Genomic DNA, 22602 nt, shown 5'->3' on the forward strand with positions numbered 1-22602 from the left:
AAACCAAGTAAAGCTTAGTTTTGCCAAAGCAAATGTACAGTAAGGAATAGGGACTGTGGGGACAAGGGGATAGGGACTGTAGGAACGATGGATGGGGGCACATCCACGGTGGAGGTTAAGGAAGTCCATAGCATAGTTGTCTCTCTTGCAGCCTATGGCATACGCTCACATACTGTGCTGCCATCTCCACCATGCTCTCTTCTTCCTCCTCCAGCAGGATGTTTTCTCTTCCTCCTTCATGGAGCTGAAATTAAGGAAGAGATCAGATTCTCCTGAAGTGAATGTTCCTCACTGCTGAGTATTTGGTGCAGTGTAACAGGAAGTGGGTCTCATCCTCCAGGTTGCAGTGTAGGGACAGTCTGTTCTCTCTGGGCTTAAAGTTCCATCTCTGCCAGCCAAACTATGGCCAGATTGTACCCACTGAGTCTATACTGGCTCAGGATCTGGTGGTCTCTGGGGCCCAGGAGTTTCTCCAGATAAGGAGCCAGTGTGTAATCTCTCTGTAGACTCCAGTGAACAGTTTCTGTTTAGCTTCCCTTGATGAAGCTACATGCGAAACACAAGTCAGGTGCGGTTCTTTCATTGACTGGTAAGACCTTCTGCCACTATGCACATTACATGTCTTACTGATGGGATTTCTACCCTTTTACATCATGATACAACAGCTCTGTAGATAAGAAAATGTTTGACTAGATCTTTGTATGCCACTGCGTGTTCACATTCTTTACTAGACTTACATTTCTCTTATTTCATGATACTTGACCTTTGGAGCTGATTACATTAATATGACAATATATTTTATGCATTGTATCTCTCTGCACTATTAGCACTGTACCTTGTATTTCACATTATATTTACCATTTTCCTAACCCAATAGTTTTGTTCATTGACTTCCTCTTATATTTGTATCATGTTTGTAGCCTACTTTTGCGCATCAGCTATGATTATCTTGTGTATTATACCTTTTATCAACTTAATTTATTCTTTGATAAACTTGATAATTTTGTATATACCTCTGTGCTTTGCACTTACTCTTTGTAGGTTTTGTTTCTATCTTATGTGCATTCTGGCCTACCCATTTTATGTGTAATACATATTTATAAACATAGCAATAGTAAAATCCAGGCGGCACCAAAGGATCAGATCACTTTGGCCACTGATTACTAGACATTCGGCTCTTGATCTGGAAAAACCCAAAGATGCAGATCCACTGAAGAATATTTTGTCCTTTTACATAAAACCTGTAGGAAAAAATCAAGATTTTGCTGCCTTCATCCGTCACACGTTAAAACTACTTTTGGGGAATATGGGTTAATAAGTCCAGGAACTGTTACAATTCTCAAGTTCTATAACTTGCCATTCACATTGTTTCAGTGGTCCATTCCTTAATAGAAAGATTCTGCCAGCACTGTAGGTGCTGGAACATCCATCATTCAGCATCTATTGTTCCCATCTCCTGTCCATAGACATGCCTGCCCTAAACTGACAATCTGCAAATTTTAGTATCAACTGAGATCTAGTTGCCTGAAAGTACAGGGACCATTGTTAGGACTCCATGTAATTGGGTTCAGCCTTAGGCCAAGCTCACACATTCTGCATTTTTCACCCACTCCTGGTTTTGGCTTACAAATACTGATGGAAAATACTGAAAGTGTGAACAAGGCCTTTTCTTGCAGTCGATTTTAAGGACATAGACCAAACATTTAAAGGGCAGGGTGAAAGAATCCTGCAAAAGCAAAACCATGCAAAATCTTTAACAAAACCCAAATGCAAAAGTAATGTTTAGCCCAAAATGCATATAAAAAAAAACAAAAAAAAAAAAAAACAAAAACACACAGATGACATCTAAGACACACCCAGGGTGGTTGCCTCACATCATTGGCTTCTTTTTGCATGTGACTATACACAAGTAGAGCAATCATTATGTCTGATATGTACTGACGCACAATAAACAGTGAAACGATACAACCATTTCAAGCAAGAAACTGCTTTATTTAAAGCAGAGGACGACATACATCATAATCACCCTGACACCGGGTAGAATTCCCCTGAGAACAAATTGTTAATTCTCTTTTAGATTTATAAAACAATAAACTCGTATAACAATTAACCCCCAGATACTGGGATAATTTAATAATGCGGGCGCGTTTGAGATAAAAGAAAAACAAACAAAAAAAACAAAAAACATTTTGATAAACTTTTTTCTGATCCACAGAAAAATAAAAAAAAATATATATAAATTCATTAGACACCAAAAAAAATAGATTTTTGAGATCCACAGTAAAAATACTGCATCTTTACATTATATACAATTAATGCCCACTATGGGCAATAACATTACACTCCCCAAAAGGTCACCTTGAAGCCGCCATAAAACTCTGCCATTAAAATTAACTAAAGAATAACCCATCGGGTGCTGGAAATATTTTTTATAGCAAATTTGCAGTTGGACTGTAAACTGCTGCCCAAATCCAGGAATGTAGACCACGAAGGGGCCTGTGTACGCCAGGAAAAGGTCGAGCTCGGAGCCTTGTTTTGCATAAAGGTCTAATGGGCACCACACTGCAAGAGGCTTGGAGATAACGGGGCAGAAAGAGGATGGATCTTCCCCCACTATGGACTAGGTGGGTGTCACCAAACTGCTCCCCGTTGTGTTAAGGATAATGGATCAGGGCTCCCTTTGGATAACATTCGATTCTACGGGTAGATTAAAGGTGACCTATTAAAACTCTGCACATGATGCAGCCATGGATCAGTTTTTCATCTTGATTTTGGAAAAGTTGCGAATGTTTCAAAGCCCAGGAAGTTAATTTTCATGTCTAATATTAAATTCAGCTCTGAACTGTATAAAGGGGACCATTGTGTAACAATGTGTTTTGCAGTCTGGCTCCTATAGTGTTTCATGGCAGAGTTATAGCACTGAAACATTTTGATCTCCAAAATAAACTAAATGATCCTGAGGCCTTACTACAGTCCCTTGTGCATCCTCAGACCATCAATAATGGCCAACAAAAAAAAAATAAAGGATGGGATCAGAGTAGCAGCTCTAAACATTACAAACGTTTGAGCAAATTTCAGTGCGGCAGCTTCAAAGGCGCTTTTAGAGTCCAGCTCTACTATTTGTTCACGGTCAATCAAAAGTGCCTTAAAAAGTGGTGAAGACTAGTGATGAGTGAACGTGCTCGGATAACGTGCTCATCACTAGTTAAGACCCGATTCACTGCCCCAATTGCAGAAGATACAATGCAGAACACCGGCAGGAACCTGGTCAAGCTCCAGTCCTATCTGATGTAGATGTTCCCAGTGGTGACCATCTTGAGGTTCTACACCAAGGAACACTTACATGATTAAACCAGAGCCCAATTCTAAAATATATCTGTTTTACATGGGAGGTGTTCTTCATTTGGACATAAATCCGGAGCCTAAAAAAGGGGGCAACATTCTTTAGAACATCTGGAAACTTTCCCAAAAATGCACACAAGACCTAGGATGATACAAAAAGTTAGTAGCACCAAGGTTATCCTGCTGGAATAACTAACTGGTATAAAAAGTACCAAAAAATTTAAAATCAGTCACTATGGAGCAGAATGACAGGGGTTTAGGGCATGAAAAATTGGTGCGCTAAAATTTGGTCTGCAACAGGGAAAGCCATTTTTGTATGTAAAAACTATAGGTAGCTCAAAGGAAGCAAACATTTAGCAAGCAGGTCTTCAGCACACATTCTATAAGAATAGCAGACACTGCTGCAAAGCAATTGTATAAAAGTCTATAGGCTTGTAGCCACATGACATGCAAGCTCTGTCCATCTTCAGGCTCTGTTCCAGAAGTTGGCACACTTCTCAGCCACACGAGGAGGTGCTCTGTAGAGATAAGCTGTCATTGACTGCTCAGACAAGGACAGTAACCAGCCGCACAGCAGCCTATGAAACCATACACTGTGCAATCCCTGCACAGCACCAGAAATCAGCGACATTCACAGCAAAGGGAAACACGTACAGGTCCCACATAGCCCTTAGGATACCAGGGAAACTTGGGACGAGGTTGAAGAAGATTTGTAGTCTTCTAATAGGCAATATTCTTGGGGCACCATGGAGTGTCTGAATACAACAGACAATGGATGGATCGGAATCTGGAACGGAAACATCATGTTTACACTTTTGAGTACAGAAATTTTCATGTATATGTTGAAAATTTGGGGGGGGTCGTCCTGGATGGAATCGGAAAAGGGACTTTGGGCCCAAATATAGACTTTTAAACACCTAAACAGTTTTAGGCCATAAAATATTAGATGATTAGACTTTCAATTAGATCAGATTTTATATGTTACAGTAATAGTCACTCATTTGGCATGGTTAGTTGGTAGAAAAAGAAATCAGAAGGCAAATAAAGGGATCTCCTTAGTGTACAGGTAGAAGTAGGAGATGGACCTTCTGGTAGACCAAGCTGCTATGAAAAAGGAGTAGTCACACATGTGGTATTTCATGATGAGAGAGTGCATTGAGCATGGCAAATGAGCACCCACAATACGCTAGTCCGCTCCCTGCATGTTACGTGGCTGTTAGACAGCAAAAAAAAAAAAAAAAAAAAAAAACACATGCAGGGTTTGCCCACCATACATGGTCAATCCACACAAGTTTGGCTGTCTAACAGCCACAAAACCTGCAGGCGGGAACTCTAGAATGATGCTTCAGCACCACCGATGCTTGATGCGTACCCAAGTACACTCACAGCACCACTAGTGGTAATACTTTAAGTAGCTTTAACACTTTTCGGGTTTGTACCAAACCCTTTCTTAAAGCAGAAGATCAATACAAAAAGGGGCATCAGTCCACAACTTACTCAAGCCAAACTGGGAGTTTCTTTGAATATTGACACCCTTTTGTGTATTTAAACCCCCTCTTGTTGTATTGCTCTTCATATGTAGTTCAGTTTTGAGAAAAGGTAAGGTATGAACCAGAAACACATTACTACCTGAACAACTTTTTCACAGTAGGTCAGTCTACCAAAATGTTTATGTCCCATTTCTCCTCAATCTACATTCAGAAGATACTCTTATTTACAGACTTGACTGCAGCAACTGAATAATCTACAGGAATTTACTGGATTATGACATGATCTATGAAATATTAAAAAGTAACGTTAAATGCCTCTAACCTTGAAGGATCATCCTCAACTGAGAAAGCCCCTTTCATCAGGATTGTGTTCCTCTTATTTTCAAACATTCCATAACTTAATGTCACCTAGGAAGCCAGAAAACGCTGGTTACATCTCTTATTTCTAATTAAGCGGAACCATGAAGAGTGTTGGAAACTTTGGTAATTTCCATTTTGCAACGTTTCTTACCTGATTGTGGATTTCGCTTTGAGGAACTTGGTGCAAGTTCTCCAAATGAGAATGAAAGAGGTTGCTTCTGATTAATTTCACCCCCAGCACAGACTCGATAATGTAACCAATGGTGCAGTCATCAGGAAGTCGGATCTTCTCTGCAGTGTTCATGAAGTGTCCACCACTAAAGAGGAAAAGAACAGCAAGTTCTTATTATTAAAAAGAAAAAAAAAAAGATCCACATCAACCATCTGTCCATCTACAGAAGCGTAGCAAGTTCTTGTACTTTGTCGATCCTTACCTCGCCCATGGACTCATTTTCAATGCCAGGCCACGACTTATGCAGAATCCAGCACCTCCAGTGGCAAACCAGAAGTTAACGGGACGCTGAGAAGAACAAATTAGAATTACTACACCAGTGGAGGAATGTTTAGAAGAATACCAAAGTGATATCATGAGTCTCAAGAAGGTGTCTCATCTGATAGATCTTAAACTTGCCGGTCTCTAGAAAGTCTAAGGGTTTTCCAACTAATCTTACTCATAAAATGTGGTGGTCCTGTAAGAAGTGGTTGAGAATGAGAGAATACTCTCAATATACTCTTATTTGGAATAATCGCTGTTTGGGAAAAATGCATAGTTTGGAAGGTTTTGGGAACTGGAAAAGGAAGGGATTGAAGTACTTGCATCAATTATATGTGGAAGGAAACTTGTTAATTTAAACATTAGGGAAACCCTATGGCTACAATTAAACCTAGAAGGGAGAGAGATGTTGGACTAATTACTCAAGAGGAGTGGAAGACATCCTGGAGTCACCAGAAAAACATCGATAAATATGACAAAGAAAATCTCAATTATTTCTTATCCATAAAGTATACAGAACACCTAAATTATTATATATGAAGGGCCTTAGGATGAATGATTGTTGTCCATGTTACGGGAAAGATGGAGCAAATTTAGTCAATAGGTTTTGGTCCTGCACCCATTGTGGGAAGAGGTGAGCAGACTGGTCTTGGAGGTCTTTAATGTTCACATTTCTTTAGATCATAGAATGGTAGAGTTGGAAGGGTCCTGGGTCATCTGGTCCAACCCCCTTCTCAAAACAGGATTCACTAAATCATCCCAGACAGATGTCTGTCCAGCCTCTGTTTGAAGACTTCCATTGGAGGAGAACTCACCACCTCTCGTGGCAGCCTGTTCCACTCATTGATCACCTTAACCATCAAAAAGTTTTTTCTAATATCTAATCTGTCTACTCCCATTGCTTCTAGGGTTTCCTTGTGCAAATGAGATTAAAGATGATCCTTCTACAATGTGACAGCCCTGGAGATATTTGTAGACAGCTATTGAGTCTTCTTTTTTGCAAGCTAAACATTCCCAAATCCTGTAACCATGCCTCATAGGACATGGTTTGCAGACTGGTCACCATACTTGGTTGCTCTTCTCTGAACTTGCTCCAGTTTGTTGGTGTCTTTTTTTAAAATATATTGCCCAAAACTGGACACAGTATTCCAGATGAGGTCTGTCCAAAGAGGAGTAGAGGAAAATAATGACTTCACGTAATCTAGACTGTATGCTTCTGTTAATACATCTCAGAATTGCATTTGCCTTTTCTGCTGCTGCATCACACTGTTGACTCATATTCAGTCTGATCTATTAGTATACCCAAGTCTTTTTCACATGTCCTGTTGCTTAGCCCTATTCCTCCCATTCTGTATATGCCTTTTCATTTTTATTGCCCAGATGTTGTACTTTGCATAGGTGTGTGTGCTAGGCTATGTGGAGGAGATTAGAAGTTCGCCCCCTGAACAACTGACAAAATGTTGTATCAAACCAGAAACACTGTAGATAGGCATTGGCTGGCTAACACTGCTCCCTTAAATAGAAGAGATGGTGAGCTGTTTGAATAACACTATTCTAATGATGGGCAGCACAGTGGCTCAGTGGTATGGACAGCACGGTGGAGCAGTGTTAGCCTTTCAGCAGTGTTAGCCTTGCAGGGAGCAGTGTTAGCCTTGCAGCGCTGGATCCCTGTGTTCAAATCCCATCAAGGACAACATCTGCAAAGAGTTTGTATGTTCTCCCTGTGTTTGCGTGGGTTTCCTCTGGGTACTCTGGTTTCCTCCCACATTCCAAAGACCTACTGATAGGGAATTTATACTGAGAGCCCCATCAGGGACAGTCATGATAATGTGTGACATATCACTGCTTGCTATGTGGTCCATTGTAGTGGAAAGATTTTTATGGAAATTCAGATGACAGGGGAAAAAAAATCCTGGAATTCTATAATTGTTATTGTTGGACTTATTACTTTGTTGTAATTTCTGCACCATCTAATCTGTAAGAAATGATTCCTGCGCTGCACTGAGCAGGGAGTTGGACATGATAATCCTTGAAGTCCCATACATTCTATGATTCTACAATTCCTGTTTAATAAAAAAAGGAGGCGGTTCCTCACCATTTTGCTTTCACTGATCCTCTCAGTTGCTTGGATTGGCCGATCTAAGCTCGGCTTCCCGATATAGATGTCACTGGTATGAGAATATCGGGACAACAGTTTCAGCAGCGTCTTCACATTAACGTAGTTATCGTCATCTACATGGCAAAACCACCTGAGACAAGGCGAGAAAAGACAAGTTAAGATGCAAGGAATAAGACAGCTCTATGTCATCGGCAAATTCAAGGCAAAAAACGTTCATCTTTGGTTTGGTTGATGAGGACACTTACTTTTTGTTGGACTCTATGAACTTGTCGTACTCCACGGCCATTTTGCAGGACAAGGCTTGACGGCTGTGAGCTGCCGAGCAGTTTGTGCTGATGACATTTCCTACAAAGTTACAGAAAAATTATGGTCATTGTAGATGGAACATACAAAGAATTATGGGTTATTATAATCATTCATTGCAATGAGGGTTTAATACAGCTGCTGGGGCAAGGGTATAGGGTTACAGTAGAGAACGGCATCAGACTGGGGGATGGAGGCAGCAGATGGAACACCACAGTCACTTTGCAAAGAATGGGGGGCTGGGCAAGTGTAAGGAACATGTGAAAGGGTTAATTACAAGTCAGCCCTCCCCAAACTTTTTTTCTCCAAGGAACGCTGTCCTATTGAACATGGACTTTCCCAGACCGGACCACCTGTTACTGGCTGAGCACACTCAATAGAAGCTGTATCAGTAGTCTGAATGGAAATCATTTACATAAGGAGAATAAAGGCCATGACCCATACTCAACGGGGAGAAGGAAAAAAATACACATGCCACATTAGTACCAAACCCACCCCTCGGCTGGTGTTCCAGCCCCCACTATCCATATTGGTTAATACTATGGATTACTCCTCTGCAGTTTAGTTAAAAAAGGTCTTAACCATAAAAAGGGGGTAAAATGTCATCCGAAGAGCCCAGAGAAGGACCATGACCATTTGTAAGGATTACACCCCACCTAGCAAAGGGCACTTAACCACCTCATCTTATCCCCATGTTGACAGGCTAGAAACACAATATATTACATTATATTGGTTTAATCACCAATTTTTTACTTTGTAATAAAAAATAGAATACAATAAAATATTACAAACAGTCAAAAATCAAAATGATAGCAAAAGATCCTAAAATTTAGATTGGCTACAACCACAAAATGAGCAAATTCAACCTCACCTGTTCTGCGCTGCAGCTCTTCGTCTTCGCCGTCCGTGAAAATGTAAGTCTGAAAGGTACACAATGCCAACAAAAGGAACATTAGATTAGTTTTTTCAGTGCACCTGGGATTCTTTATTTTAAAAAAAAAAAAAAAAAAAAAAAAAGCAAAAATGCAGAGGAGCAGATGGTTAGGGGACAGGGCTTGTAATTTGGGACTAAACCCCCGTGCAGATCCACAAGCCGTTTGTATTGTGCATGGAGGCTTTGAAAGGAGACAGCTGTGTTGCTTAAAAACCTAAAAGGGACAAACACAAAAACTTTTCCTGAGGCTGATAAAAGACAACGGAGGGAGATTTAACTCATTGGTTTTGTTACACTGAAGACTGACTAATTTCTGAAAATCGTACCCTGGTGATCATGCCATACCCCCATAATAACCTATGATTCGAAGTAAAATCTCATTTTACCTAGTTTGAGGACCTTGCAGCTGTTTGTTTGGCACAAGACTTGGCATCGTTTCACCCAACGGCTCTGCCAGTCTTAACACCTGCCTGCTGCCACTTTGCTTTCAAATTTTTTTGTTTTCACGCCTCCATCAGTTCCTATGTAACTCAATAGCTCTGTAAAGCGCTAGGGCTTATGGCGCTGCAAGACTGCCGGCTACCTTCCTTACCCCGCCCCAAGCTCTACCTTCTCCACCTGCCGGGCCGCACTCCCTTATTTACACAGGCTCAGGGTAAGCAGACGCCGGCTGTCTCTGTGGTTAGCTTTTCATTGTGCGCCGATTGTTGTGGGACGGGAAGATATTCACAACATGAGAAAACATAAGTCCCATCAATCAGTTTTCGGAGAAAGCAGAGGGAAGGGTAACACTTGTGCCAGCTGCTTTGCGGAAAGCAAAAAAATAAAAAAGTATGCAACAAAAAAGGAAGAAAGAAGGCAACAAAGGATAAAGAGTAGGAGGGGAAGTCGGCTGACGTTGCAGAGTCGCTGTCAAGAATCATTTATGGTGGCCGCGGGTATTCTTTAGGTTGGGGGGGGGGGGAAAGTTAGGTGCCTGTTTTCCCAACAAAAGAGGCGATCCTTCGCCACTGACGGATAGTTTAAGCCGAGACATGTCCGTCCTGATTAGCATACAGCTGGCCTGGTTAAGCTTGGGGTATTGAAGGGAGAAGAAAGGAAGATGATTGATGTGGAGAACTATTCTTCCTCCCGCGGTGGTACCCAAGGAGGGGTGAATGAATGACGGGGGTGGCTCCGGGGTTCTTTATGAAGGTAAATTTAACAGAAGAAAGACAGAAATTGGTTAAGGTCTCTTTTGTGCCTATTGTTCTTATACAGCACTTCTGTGGGCCAGATTTCCCTAATGGTCCACGACACAGCATTAGTAGGAATGTATGGCATTTAGTTTATGGCCGGTCTCCATTTCATCTCACTAGGCGCAGCCAGTTATACTATTAATAGATAAAAAGATTGTTTATTGCCAGGTCCCTAAGAACAATCTGATCCCGTGTCCATAGGGCCCCTTCACCCCCGCTCTCGCCGTCAAGAGACAATGGGATGACTCCAGGCTATAAAAGAAGAGTCGCCTTTCTTTAGGGATGGACAGGAAAGGAACAGCATGCACCCCCCTTTATTGGAAGGAAACTCCGGAAACTTGTAGACTGCTTGCTTGCTCCTTGTGAGGAAGGGATGGGACCATTTAAAGCCCCAAGTGTCACCTCTCAGGAGATATCAGTGATTGGCAGAATTGCTGCCTCACACCCCTTCCTGCCAAGCCCAGGACTTCAGGAGCCCGGCCAGGAAATCCAATCAAAGCCAAACAATTCAGCTTAAAATTTGTAAGAATTTGTACACTTCAGAAAAAAAAAAAAAAAAAAAAAAAAAAAAGGCAACCTTTACCCCAAGAGCATAGGTGACTCGTATAATTGTAGTCGTGGGGCAAGAATGTTTACCTTTAAAAGTTCTCTACGTAATGACCACTTTCTGGAGGAGGTGAGGTTAACATCTTAAGGCAAAGTACAGGGTTCACTGTGGCTTATGAAAAGCCTCTGAAGTTTTATAACTTCGCTAGCATGTAGGTGACGGTGAATGTCAAGGTGGCAGGAGAGCAAAGTGACAAGCGGGACGTGGGGGAGGAGGGGGACATCAGACAGCAAGTCACTAATACTAAGGTTACAGCAAAAGTGTAAGTAAAAAAACTGCAAAAATATTCCATTATTTCTCAACGGTCCCATGACTCACTATCTTCTGAAATATCTAATCTAACTTCTGCTTTTTTTTTTTCGGCGCTTCTCAAAAATTTAAGTTTCAACCCTGGGTTAAAGCAGAGGAAACCTCATTGTTCTAAAAATCAGCAGTCGAAATAATGACAGGATGCCAACTCCTCTTCTAACAATAGAGACCACCACTGTAGTAGGTGCGGACAATGGAAGACCCCCCCCCCCCCCCTGAGGTCTGGTCCTGCCGCTAAGGTTAACAATGAGTAGCTCTTTGGTAAAGTTTACTGGTGGGCTGAGGGGGGGGGGGTAGTTAATTTTATAACTATCGTGATGAGCGATGCACAATGTACGAGTTGTGGTGCAATCTCCCTTTATTTTTGGAGATTAAGGATTTTGAATTTGAATTTCCCGCTGCGGTGAAGACAGGTTGGACAGGATGAAACATACCTGCTCATGTCATGAGGAGGAAGAAGGCGAGTGTCTGCAATGCACCTGATCCAGCAGGTGTACCCAAAACATTGCCTCTCCACCTCCTAGTAATAAAAAAAAAAAAAAAAAAAAAAAAAAAAAAAAAAAAAGGAGAACTACTTCTCCACCCTGTTCCCTGACGATTACAGCATATTTGGCCGCAAAAAGGGGGAAACAACAAGCTCTGCTGTTTCATGTACTCGTTACCCCCTGAAGAACTCGCTGCGGGAGGTCAGAACCAGTTCTTCCCAGTTAGATCAGATTAGACTGGACCATAAACTTAGACATGTTTATAGCACAAATACAAATGTGAATTCTTCCCTACTGATCCGTGTTGATATATACACAGAGCAGCACGTCAGGAGCATGTCAGGAGCACGGCACACCTTTCCCGAGCCGTTACACCTGAGGACAGGGCAACCTCCGTCTTGTCACTGCCACAGCTCCAGTCTGGGTTATTTGGTCTGTGCAGTACATGCGCCTATAACAACCCCCATTCACTGCTGGAGGCGCATAGTTGTAGGTCAGGAGTTTTCTCTCAGCATGGGGCCTGACATCGGCAGTCCGTTAACCCTTTAATTATTCCACACCTGTCACTCAGGTATACAAAATACGTCAAGAACCATCTAGTCTTTCACTATGAAGTAACTATATCTCCAATAGTCGTCCAAGTAAGGAGGAGACATTTAGGGTAAAAAACCTACAAACATTGCACATATTAAAGGGGGACCTGTCACCAGGTTAAAAGCGACTAGTTTTTGCCCTTATTTTATTCCCACTGCTCCCCTGAATATTCCATTTTTTTATTTTTTTAAAATTCGCCACACAGTTCAAGATTTTTTATTTTACTTGGTGCCAATTTTTATGCTCTTTATTAATGGGGCGTAACTTAATTGACACTAGAGTAGTCTAAAGACATGCCCTCTAAGCCACGCCTCCTCAAAGACCATGTGGGTGTGTGCACACGCTGCGGATTCTGCTGCGCAGCAGTATTGCTGCGGTGTACAGTACCATTATTCCCTATGGGAATAAAAAACCGCAGTGCAGACGGTGCGGATTTTTCTGCACGGTTTTGAAACTGCAGAAAAAATTGACATGTCAATTCTTTCTGCCTATTCCGCAGCGGTTTCCTATCTCCACCATTGTGAAGATGGTGAAACCGCAGGGCCAAACTGCAGGATAATCCGGATTTAACAAAATCCGCGAGGCCAAATCCGCACCCCATTCCACAGCGTGTGCACGTAGCCTAAAAGTTAGCACCAAAGTAAAAAAGTGCCTATAATTGTAGAACCGTATGGATGATTTTAGAAAAACAAAAAACGTAATACTCAGGGGCTTACAGGGAAAATAATAAGGGCAAAAACTGAACACTTTACCTGGTGCCAAAAAAAAAAAACAAAAACAAAAAAAAAAAAAAAGAGTATATAGCTAATAAAAAAGGAGACAAACGAGAGTATGGAATAAATGGGATATACAGTAGATCTAACAAGACCCTCTTTCTCCAACTGGGGGTGGTCCATATTTTAATGAGTAATGCCAATAAGTTAGTTAATACCAAAAGCGAGACAATAGAGCGATGTAACCATATATGAGCACTAGAACAAGACACGGGATACTGGACCTATTGTGTCTTATCAAAGACACCTTGTCCTCCTAAGAAACCAGGTAACACTGGCAGGTCTTAACCCTTACAGTCCTCACAAGGGGTTAAGTCTAGAAGGGAGATCTTTGACTTGTAGTTTAAACCAACAATAGGGAAGCACTCCTTGTGTTAATGGACCAGTGCCAACAATTAAGGATAAGGGCGCGTGCTGGAGTGGGCGAATACTCTGTTTTGGGTTAAACACTGGATGTTTACTACCCAGGGGCACGTTGGACTGGAAATTCCACTTGTGCCCTAAGGATCTGGCAAAAAAAAAACAAAACAGTAATTTAGTCAGAGCTGTTGACAAAACATAAGATCATTGCTGACTAAATACAAAAAATAAATAAGTACATAAAGTTCTATCCAAGGAACAGTTAAGAAGAATTTAGATGAAATCGCCTGTGATCGAAGGGTTTTTAAAGGGACAGCGCATAGAAATTTCTTACAAAACTTTTCTATGTACTTAATCCAGTTTGAAATCCAACGCTTCAGGATTTTTTTTTTTTTTTTTTTTTTTTTACAGGCCTTACTTAAGTAAACTTTCAATGCGCAGAAAAAGGATTATCCCGCACATCTATAGTGGCTGCTGTCAAGCCGTGCCTCAATGAAGCCAGTTTTGCTTCCAAGCTTATTTGGTAACATTTTCCCCTCAAACGGCTGTCCTTCAAGTCTCTACCATCGACTGTCAAGCCTGTCAAAAAGGGTTCCAGGATGCTACCCCCGCCCATTCCCTGGCTCCTTGTCTTGGGTTTTCACTGGCCCACATCTCCAGGCAACCTGACCTGGACACCACAGCAATAGCTTGGACTTAAGTGTTCCCATGATAAAAGCTTCATGGAAGAGGCAGCAAAAAAAAAAAAAAAAAAAAAAAAAAAAAAGGGGCTTTCTCCTTGCTTGGAGAAAAGGGGCATTGTTAGCAAACGCAGGGGGACAGCGTGAGAGAACAGGCTCCGTCCTGGGAACTCAAACCGCCCGCAAAACAATGAGAAACCAAAGAAGAGATTCATTCTCCGGGATGTCATTCTATAAGACTCCTGAAATTTATCCTCTCTCCCCTTCATCTTCAATGGAGACTCGGGTTCTCATTCAGAAGTCGGAGGGTTTTATTTCTAAGGAAGAACTGTCACAATGAAAGCCGTTCTGCCACCAACGAGAATTTATAAATCCGGCAGAAGCATGCAAAAAAGGAGGCAGAGGCTATCCAAAAAGCCCAAGACTCATCAGGAAGCCCTCATGATCCTTGGCTCTGCTCAACATCTCAAATTGAGCTCAATATGAAAATAGCCGTCTCCTGGAGACCTAATCTACATGTTCTCCCATGAAGTCCATACGCTTAAGAGATCAAGCTAGTGCACGTTCACACCAAGTTTTGGGCAGAAACGCTCCAATTCTCTATGCAAACTTGGGTTTTTGGGGAGTTTCTGCTCTAAAAAGTCAGTGAAAGCAGATTCTAAGGAGAACCAGAATCTCTCCTTTCCTGATGCAACAGCTCAAATCTTAGTGACGGCTCCTATTAATGGATCCAAGCAGCTAAAGCAAGCCATTATCCCTCACACAAGATAATGATCCATGTTATTAGGCGCCATGTCAGGTCCCTTCACAATCCTTTGGTGGCACCTATAATTTTGCTCATTTTTACATTTGACAGACACAGAAGCCCCTGTGTATGAACAGTATATGGGCCCTTTTCAGCCCAATAGCTCCTCATAATGCACAATGCTACCTGCTTTGCAGGTAGAAGTGGCCCTGACACCTCCTGGGCCCCTACGGCTGCACAACTTGCACCAATGGCTTTGTCTGTCCCTGATTTGACAAGCTGAATAAGAAACCTCTATGCAGGATCAGACACAGATTCAGAACCAGGTAGAAGATAAGCCACAGACATGAGATCTTTATCTGCCGACCATTGGCAGAGCCAAGTAATCTGCTCAGTGACAGAGCCGGACACATCATTGATGCAGCTGCGGTGGCCCAAAAGGTGAAGGGGCCACTCTTCTCTCCAAAGCAGGAAACATTGTGCATTATGATGAGCTCTGGGATTGATAAGGGCCTGAATATTGTTCTTGTACAGGGGCTTCTGTCTACATACCCCACTGTACAGAGCCCACCAGCTGTAGATAATTCTCTCATGTTTGGGGAGCAATAGTGTGATGTACATATTGTCATATACCTCCCATTGATGTATATATACAGTTGTGGCCAAAAGTATTGACACCCCTGCAATTCTGTCAGATAATACTCAGTTTCTTCCTGAAAATGATTGCAAACACAAATTCTTTGGTATTATCTTGATTTAATTTGTCTTAAATGAAAAAACACAAAGAATTGTCCTAAAGCCAAATTGGATATAATTCCACACCTAACAAAAAAAAAAAAAATAAAAAAAATAAAAAAAAGAGGGTGGACAAAAGTATTGTCACTGTTCGAAAAATCATGTGATGCTTCTCTAATTTGTGTAATTAACAGCACCTGTAACTTACCTGTGGCACCTAACAGGTGTTGGCAATAACTAAATCACACTTGCAGCCAGTTGACATGGATTAAAGTTGACTCAACCTCTGTCCTGTGTCCTTGTGTGTACCACATTGAACATGGAGAAAAGAAAGAAGCCCAAAGAACTGTCTGAGGACTTGAGAAACCAAATTGTGAGGAAGCATGAGCAATCTCAAGGCTACAAGTCATCGCCAAAGACCTGAATGTTCCTGTGTCTACCATGCGCAGTGTCATCAAGAAGTTTAAAGCCCATGGCACTGTGGCTAACCTCCCTAGATGTGGACGGAAAAGAAAAATTGACAAGAGATTTCAACACAAGATTGTACGGATGTTGGATAAAGAACCTCGACTAACATCCAAACAAGTTCACACTGCCCTGCAGTCCGAGAGTACAACAGTGTCAACCCTTACTATCCGTTGGCGTCTGAATGAAAAGGGACTGTATGGTAGGAGATGCAGGAAGACTCCACTTCTTACCCCAAGACATAAAAAGCCAGGCTGGAGTTTGCCAAAACTTACCTGAAAAAGCCTAAAACGTTTTGGAAGAATGTTCTCTGGTCAGATGAGACAAAAGTAGAGCTTTGTGGGCAAAGGCATCAACATAGAGTTTACAGGAGAAAAAAAGGCATTCAAAGAAAAGAACACAGTCCCTACAGTCAAACATGGCGGAGGTTCCCTGATGTTTTGGGGTTGCTTTGCTGCCTCTGGCACTGGACTACTTGACCGTGTGCATGGCATTATGAAGTCTGAAGACTACCAACAAATTTTGCAGCATAATGTAGGGCCCAGTGTGAGAAAGCTGGGTCTCCCTCACAGGTCATGGGTCTTCCAGCAGGACAATGACCCAAAACATACTTCAAAAAGCACTAGAAAATTGTTTGAGAAAAAGCACTGGAGACTTCTAAGGTGGCCAGCAATGAGTCCAGACCTGAATCCCATAGAACACCTGTGGAGAGATCTAAAAATGGCAGTTTGGAGAAGGCACCCTTCTAATATCAGGGACCTGGAGCAGTTTGCCAAAGAAGAATGGTCTAAAATTCCAGCAGAGCATTGTAAGAAACTCATTGATGGTTACCGGAAGCGGTTGGTCGCAGTTATTTTGGCTAAAGGTTGTGCAACCAAGTATTAGGCTGAGGGTGCCAATACTTTTGTCCGGCCCATTTTTGGAGTTTTGTGTGAAATGATCAGTGTTTTGCTTATTGCTTCATTCTCTATTGTGTTTTCATTTAAGACAAATTAAATGAAGATAATACCAAAGAATTTGTGTTTGCAACCATTTTCAGGAAGAAACTGAGTATTATCTGACAGAATTGCAGGGGTGTCTATTCTTGGCCACAACTGTAGTCATATACCCCCCATTGATGTATATAGTCATATACCCCCCATATTAGTCATAAATCCCCCAATTGATGCATATAGACACATACCCACCCCACATTGATGCACGTGGGCATATAGCTCCCCCCGCACACCCCGATGTCCACCTCCTCCTGCCACCACAGCTGTCACTTCTGTGTCGCCTTTCAATGTGGGACACTACAATGAGCCCGGGTGCTGACCCGGGGCTGCGGTCACTAACTCGTCGCCGCGGAGTGTGAACAGAGCACAAAGCCGGAGCCTCACCTGCGCCCTGTTCCTGGAGATCCAGGTGTCCATGAGCAGGACCATCCTGGAGCGGTGGAACTTCTTGGTGGTCTTCACCGCTATGAACACATCGTCAGCAGTGACCTCCTCCACGGGGGGCTTACTGGCCCTGGTGCCTTCCGTGGATGGAGTGGCCACCGGCTCCACGTCTCTCCTCACCCGGGTCAGCGTGCTGATGTACGAGGAGAAGCTGCGGGCAGCCCTGGCAGCAGAGGCGGCAGCCTCCTCCTCCAACCTGGCAGCAGGCTCAGCCTCCAGCTGGCTCCCAGAGCCGTCCACCTCCTGCCTGGTCTGCTGGTCCACCATGAGCACCAGCAGGCAGGTGAGCGTGGCCCCCACCAGGGACAGCAGAAACTTCCTCCCGCAGTTGTTCAGCATTGTTGTCCGCTCCTGTGCGCGCTGCACGCACCGCCCTCCACAGCTCTGCTCACACTGCCCGACAATGCCGCATGCTGGGATTTAAAAGTTCCTACACCACAACCACGCCTACCAGGGAGGGGTTTACATGTAGCCACGCCCAGCAGCAGTCTGAACACTGTGGTGGACGTCACCACAGGGGCGTGTCGCTCAGCAATCACGCCTCTATGCCCGCCCATTAGCAGCTAGAACACGGCACTAAGGCGTGGCTAGCGTTAGACACGCCCCACTGGCATGGGATCCATAAGGAGACGGGCTTGTGTCACCCGTAGGATGGTGCGCGACAGAAGGAGACGTATCGTGACAGAAGCTGGCGTGTATGACTTATCCTAGGAGGCTGGGGATCAGATCTGCTGCACTACAACTCCCAGCAGGTCCTGACAGCTGCAACCTGGTGATCGTAGTAGGAGAGAAATGTATCAAAGTCTTGTGAGGGCAGCAGCAATGTGAGAGACGGAGAGGAGCATCAGATTACTATCACCACATGGAATAACTACACATCAGAGCTATCTCCCCTCTTCTCTCTTCTCTTTCTTTTTTCTCTTCTCTCTTCTCTTTCTTTTTTCTCTTTTCTCTTCTCCCCTCTTCTCTTCTTCTCGCTTCTCTTCTCTGCCCTTTATACAATTAAAAGGTTAAAAACTGCTGGGGCAATCTGCCACAAGCCCAAGAGCGATCCCCTTCAGCTTCCAGGTGGGCAGCCATGTAGCCAGGGGGCAGTGAGACTACCCCGGGCTTGCAAGACTAGGTAGTTATGCTGGTTAGTAGAGTTGAGCGACTTTTGGTTTTTTAGGGTCGCGTTTCGTTTCGTGAAACCCGACTTTTCCAAAAGTCGGGTCGAGCAAGATCGTCCAATTATAGGGAAAAGTCGGGGTCGTCCCGAAACACGAAACCCAATGTAAGTCAATGGGGAATAAAAGTCGGCAGTGAGAGGAGGACAGGAAACACACCTACAGTGCCCATTTGAATGCCAAAAGCATCAATTCTTCTTACTTAAGCTTGTCAACCTTAATTAACTTCATAATACAAGTTACGCACTGAAAAATGGGGGTTATTTGGCTACAAACTGTGGGCGGGGAGGGCTGGCTCCAGGTTTTCATGTGCCCTGGGCGAAAGAGCGCCCCTTTAACACATACCACAACTCATCATGCTCCGATACGGCAGAGAAATAGCGGTATAGTACAATGAAAAATACTTCACTTTTTACATCTCATGACGAGGCCCATCTATTTCTCCATACAGAATCATTGGTCCCATATAATGTTTGAAACAGTATATGATGAGCTCCACATAATGCTACAGTATATGTTGGTCCCCATGGATGAAGCTCCACTGTGTTATGGGCCCAAATAATGCTCCAAACATAATGGGCCCCATTTCTAATGCTCTAGTGTATAATGGGCCCTGTAAATGCTGCTCCAGTGTCTGATGTCCACCTTTGGAATGTTCCAGTGTATGGTGGGCCCCATCTATCATTCTCCAGAGTATAGTGCTCCCCAAAAATTGCTGTCCCAACATTGAAAACAATGAAATAAGTCTCCTCGCTAGGGAATCCCTGTACTAGTCTGGACTCCTCGTCGTCCCCATCTTCCATCTCACTGCACAGTATTTCAACTTTGCAAGTGCTGTGATCCTGAGCAAGCAGGGGAGGCCCACTCGTTGGCGACGGCACTGGCACAGGGCCCCTGATAGTACGGTGGTGTGTCTGATGGCGGGTGGGCCGAACCTGCACTTTCATCTGCAGCTTCCTCTTTGTCACCGTGTAAGATGGAACTATATATGGGAAGGGTAACCTGAGTTTCATTAGGGTCAGATTCAGGCCGTGTAGCGTGCGAGGGGAATGTAGTGGTCTGGGTCAATGTACCAGCAGATTCATCGAGCAGTGGCTGGGCATCAGTGCACTTGTGTCGCCCCCAGGAGTACGGTCGCCACAGTGGCATTACCTTCTTCCTAGGGAGTGTGATGTCATGCTTGGGAGCAACGAAGGATCTCTCTAGCAGGTTAACTGATTGGGCGGCGTTATTCCCACGAGTCATGACCCTCCAAACAGCGTTCATGAAGGCAAAGTGTTTGTTTTACGTGGGCAGTATGGTTGCAAAGCTGAACCTTAAAGGAATGTCCAGAAAGGCACCACCAGGAGTGGAGCCTACGGTTAAATTCGACTCCACCTGGGAAACCTCAACCATGCCAGCTACAGAACAGATGCACACATTGCAAGCTTAATTCCGTTAACGAACGAGACTCCGTCATGCCCCGCGGTCCGAGTCCGGCTTACTAGAGGGACACGTGAGGCTCTGGCACATGAGATTGGCCAATAACTGGTGTGTCATGCCCTTACATGTCCGTGGCTGCATGTGCGCTACACTGAAAAGGCCAGCGTTTGTCGCTTACAGGTGCAGATAACCCGCTGAACAACGTTAGTGATGGGGATCACTGATTACAATTATTACTCGCGAACGATGATTTCCCAGTAAGTGCAGGTCAACCGCAGTTCCGGAATTAGGCCTAACCGTCATTCCTGAAAAAATGAAAAACTTACGTGTGCAAACCACAGGTGCTGTAGCTTGCTTAACAGCTCGCCAGCCGTTCTCACGCCCAGTATGGATTACACGTGATTGCACAAAGGTGAGAAAGGGTACAGTATCCCCGGATAACATGTATGGATAGCGTACACATTCAAAATATATGTCTATACATCAGGAGGCAGGCTCAGACGGTGTTAGGCCCAGTATAGATTGCACGTGATTGCACAAAGGTTAGAAAGGGTACCGTATCCCCGGATAACATGTATGGATAGCGTACACATTCAAAAGATATGTCTATACATCAGGAGGCAGGCTCAGACGGTGTCAGGCACAGTATGGCTTGCACGTGATTGCACAAAGGTGAGAAAGGGTACCGTATCCCCGGATAACATGTATGGATAGCGTACACACTCAAAATATATGTCTATACAGCAGGAGGCAGGCTCAGACGGTGTTAGGCCCAGTATGGATTACACGTGATTGCACAAAGGTGAGAAAGGGTACCGTATCCCCGGATAACATGTATGGGTAGCGTACATATTCAAAAGATATGTCTATACATCAGGAGGCAGGCTCAGACGGTGTTAGGCCCAGTATGGATTGCACGTGATTGCACAAAGGTGAGAAAGGGTACCGTATCCCCGGATAACATGTATGGATAGTGTACACATTCAAAAGATATGTCTATACATCAGGAGGCAGGCTCAGATGGTGTAAGGCCCAGTATGGCTTGCAAGTGATTGCACAAAGGTGAGAAAGGGTACTGTATCCCCGGATAACATGTATGGATAGCGTACACATTCAAAAGATATGTCTATACATCAGGAGGCAGGCTCAGACGGTGTTAGGCCCAGTATGGCTTGCAAGTGATTGCACAAAGGTGAAAAAGGGTACCGTATCCCCGGATAACATGTATGGATACCGTACACATTCAAAATATATGTCTATATATCAGGAGGCAGGCTCAGACGGTGTCAGGCCCAGTATGGATTGCATGTGATTGCACAAAGGTGAGAAAGGGTACCGTATCCCCGGATAACATGTATGGATAGCGTACATATTCAAAAGATATGTCTATACATCAGGAGGCAGGCTCAGACGGTGTTAGGCCCAGTATGGATTGCACGTGATTGCACAAAGGTGAGAAAGGGTACCGTATCCCTGGATAACATGTATGGATAGCGTACACATTCAAAATATATGTCTATACATCAGGAGGCAGGCTCAGACGGTGTTAGACCCAGTATGGATTGCACGTGATTGCACAAAGGTGAGAAAGGGTACTGTATCCCCGGATAACATGTATGGATAGCGTACACATTCAAAATATATGTCTATACATCAGGAGGCAGGCTCAGACGGTGTTAGGCCCAGTATGGATTGCACGTGATTGCACAAAGGTGAGAAAGGGTACCGTATCCCCGGATAACATGTATGGATAGCGTACACATTCAAAATATATGTCTATACATCAGGAGGCAGGCTCAGACGGTGTCAGGCACAGTATGGATTTGACGGCCCAGACTACACAGCGGAGGAGCAGGGAGGTAAAGATTGCAAATGCTGGGGCCCTGCCCAAGCAAGGGGGGCCCACTCGTGGGCGTCGATACTGGCACTGGGCCCCTCATAGTACGGCGGTGTGTCTGACGGCGGGTGTGCACCACCACCGTCAGAGACACTTGATTGCACTATGAGGGACCCTGTGCCAGTGCCCGCGCCCAAGAGTCGGCCTACCCACCTGTCCAGGGCAACGGCACTCGCACGGTGTCGTGCGCTAGGTGGTGACCCCGGCCATGGGGGGGGAGGCAGCACAGTTAGGGAGTTTTAGAAAGTGGCATATGCTGATGTTGGACATTCAGCTGATGCAAAAGGCGAAATAGGTCAAGTCCCAGGAAGAGGTGGACCAAAGCAAGCCATTTTTCTGTCACCCTATGTGTCATCAGGGGAAGGTGGGACAAAATCCTTGGAAACCCATGCATGGTTCATTTTAATGAAGGTTAGATCATCCACATTTTGGGTTGACAGACGGGTCCTTTTTTCTGTCAGGATTGATCCAGCTGCACTGAAGACTCTTTCCGATAGCACACTTGCAGCTGGGCAAGCGAGCTCCTGTAAGGCATATTGTGCCAATTCAGGCCAGGTGTCCAGTTTAGCAGCCCAATAGTCAAAGGGGAATGACCTGTGTGGGAGAACATCGATATGGGAGGAAAAGTAGTTTGTAACCATAGTTG

The 22602-nt window shown here is 44.0% G+C and overlaps 1 protein-coding gene across 1 annotated transcript; it reads right to left on the minus strand.

The window, feature by feature from the left end:
• Nucleotides 1-1971: 1971 nt before the first annotated feature.
• Nucleotides 1972-17872, minus strand: LFNG (LFNG O-fucosylpeptide 3-beta-N-acetylglucosaminyltransferase). Its single transcript, XM_073553730.1, has 8 exons — nt 17412-17872; nt 8979-9027; nt 8050-8149; nt 7781-7934; nt 5627-5712; nt 5344-5509; nt 5155-5240; nt 1972-4129 (listed from the first exon to the last, which is right to left on the minus strand). Exons 1-8 carry the CDS (start codon nt 17808-17810, stop codon nt 4063-4065), a joined length of 1107 nt encoding a protein of 368 aa, XP_073409831.1. The 5' UTR covers nt 17811-17872; the 3' UTR covers nt 1972-4062.
• Between the last annotated feature and the right edge of the window lie 4730 nt (nt 17873-22602).

This window comes from Dendrobates tinctorius, unplaced genomic scaffold (assembly GCF_039654945.1).
Source record: "Dendrobates tinctorius isolate UK_male_01 unplaced genomic scaffold, ASM3965494v1 ptg000202l, whole genome shotgun sequence".
In the NCBI taxonomy this organism is placed as follows: Eukaryota; Metazoa; Chordata; class Amphibia; order Anura; family Dendrobatidae; genus Dendrobates; species Dendrobates tinctorius.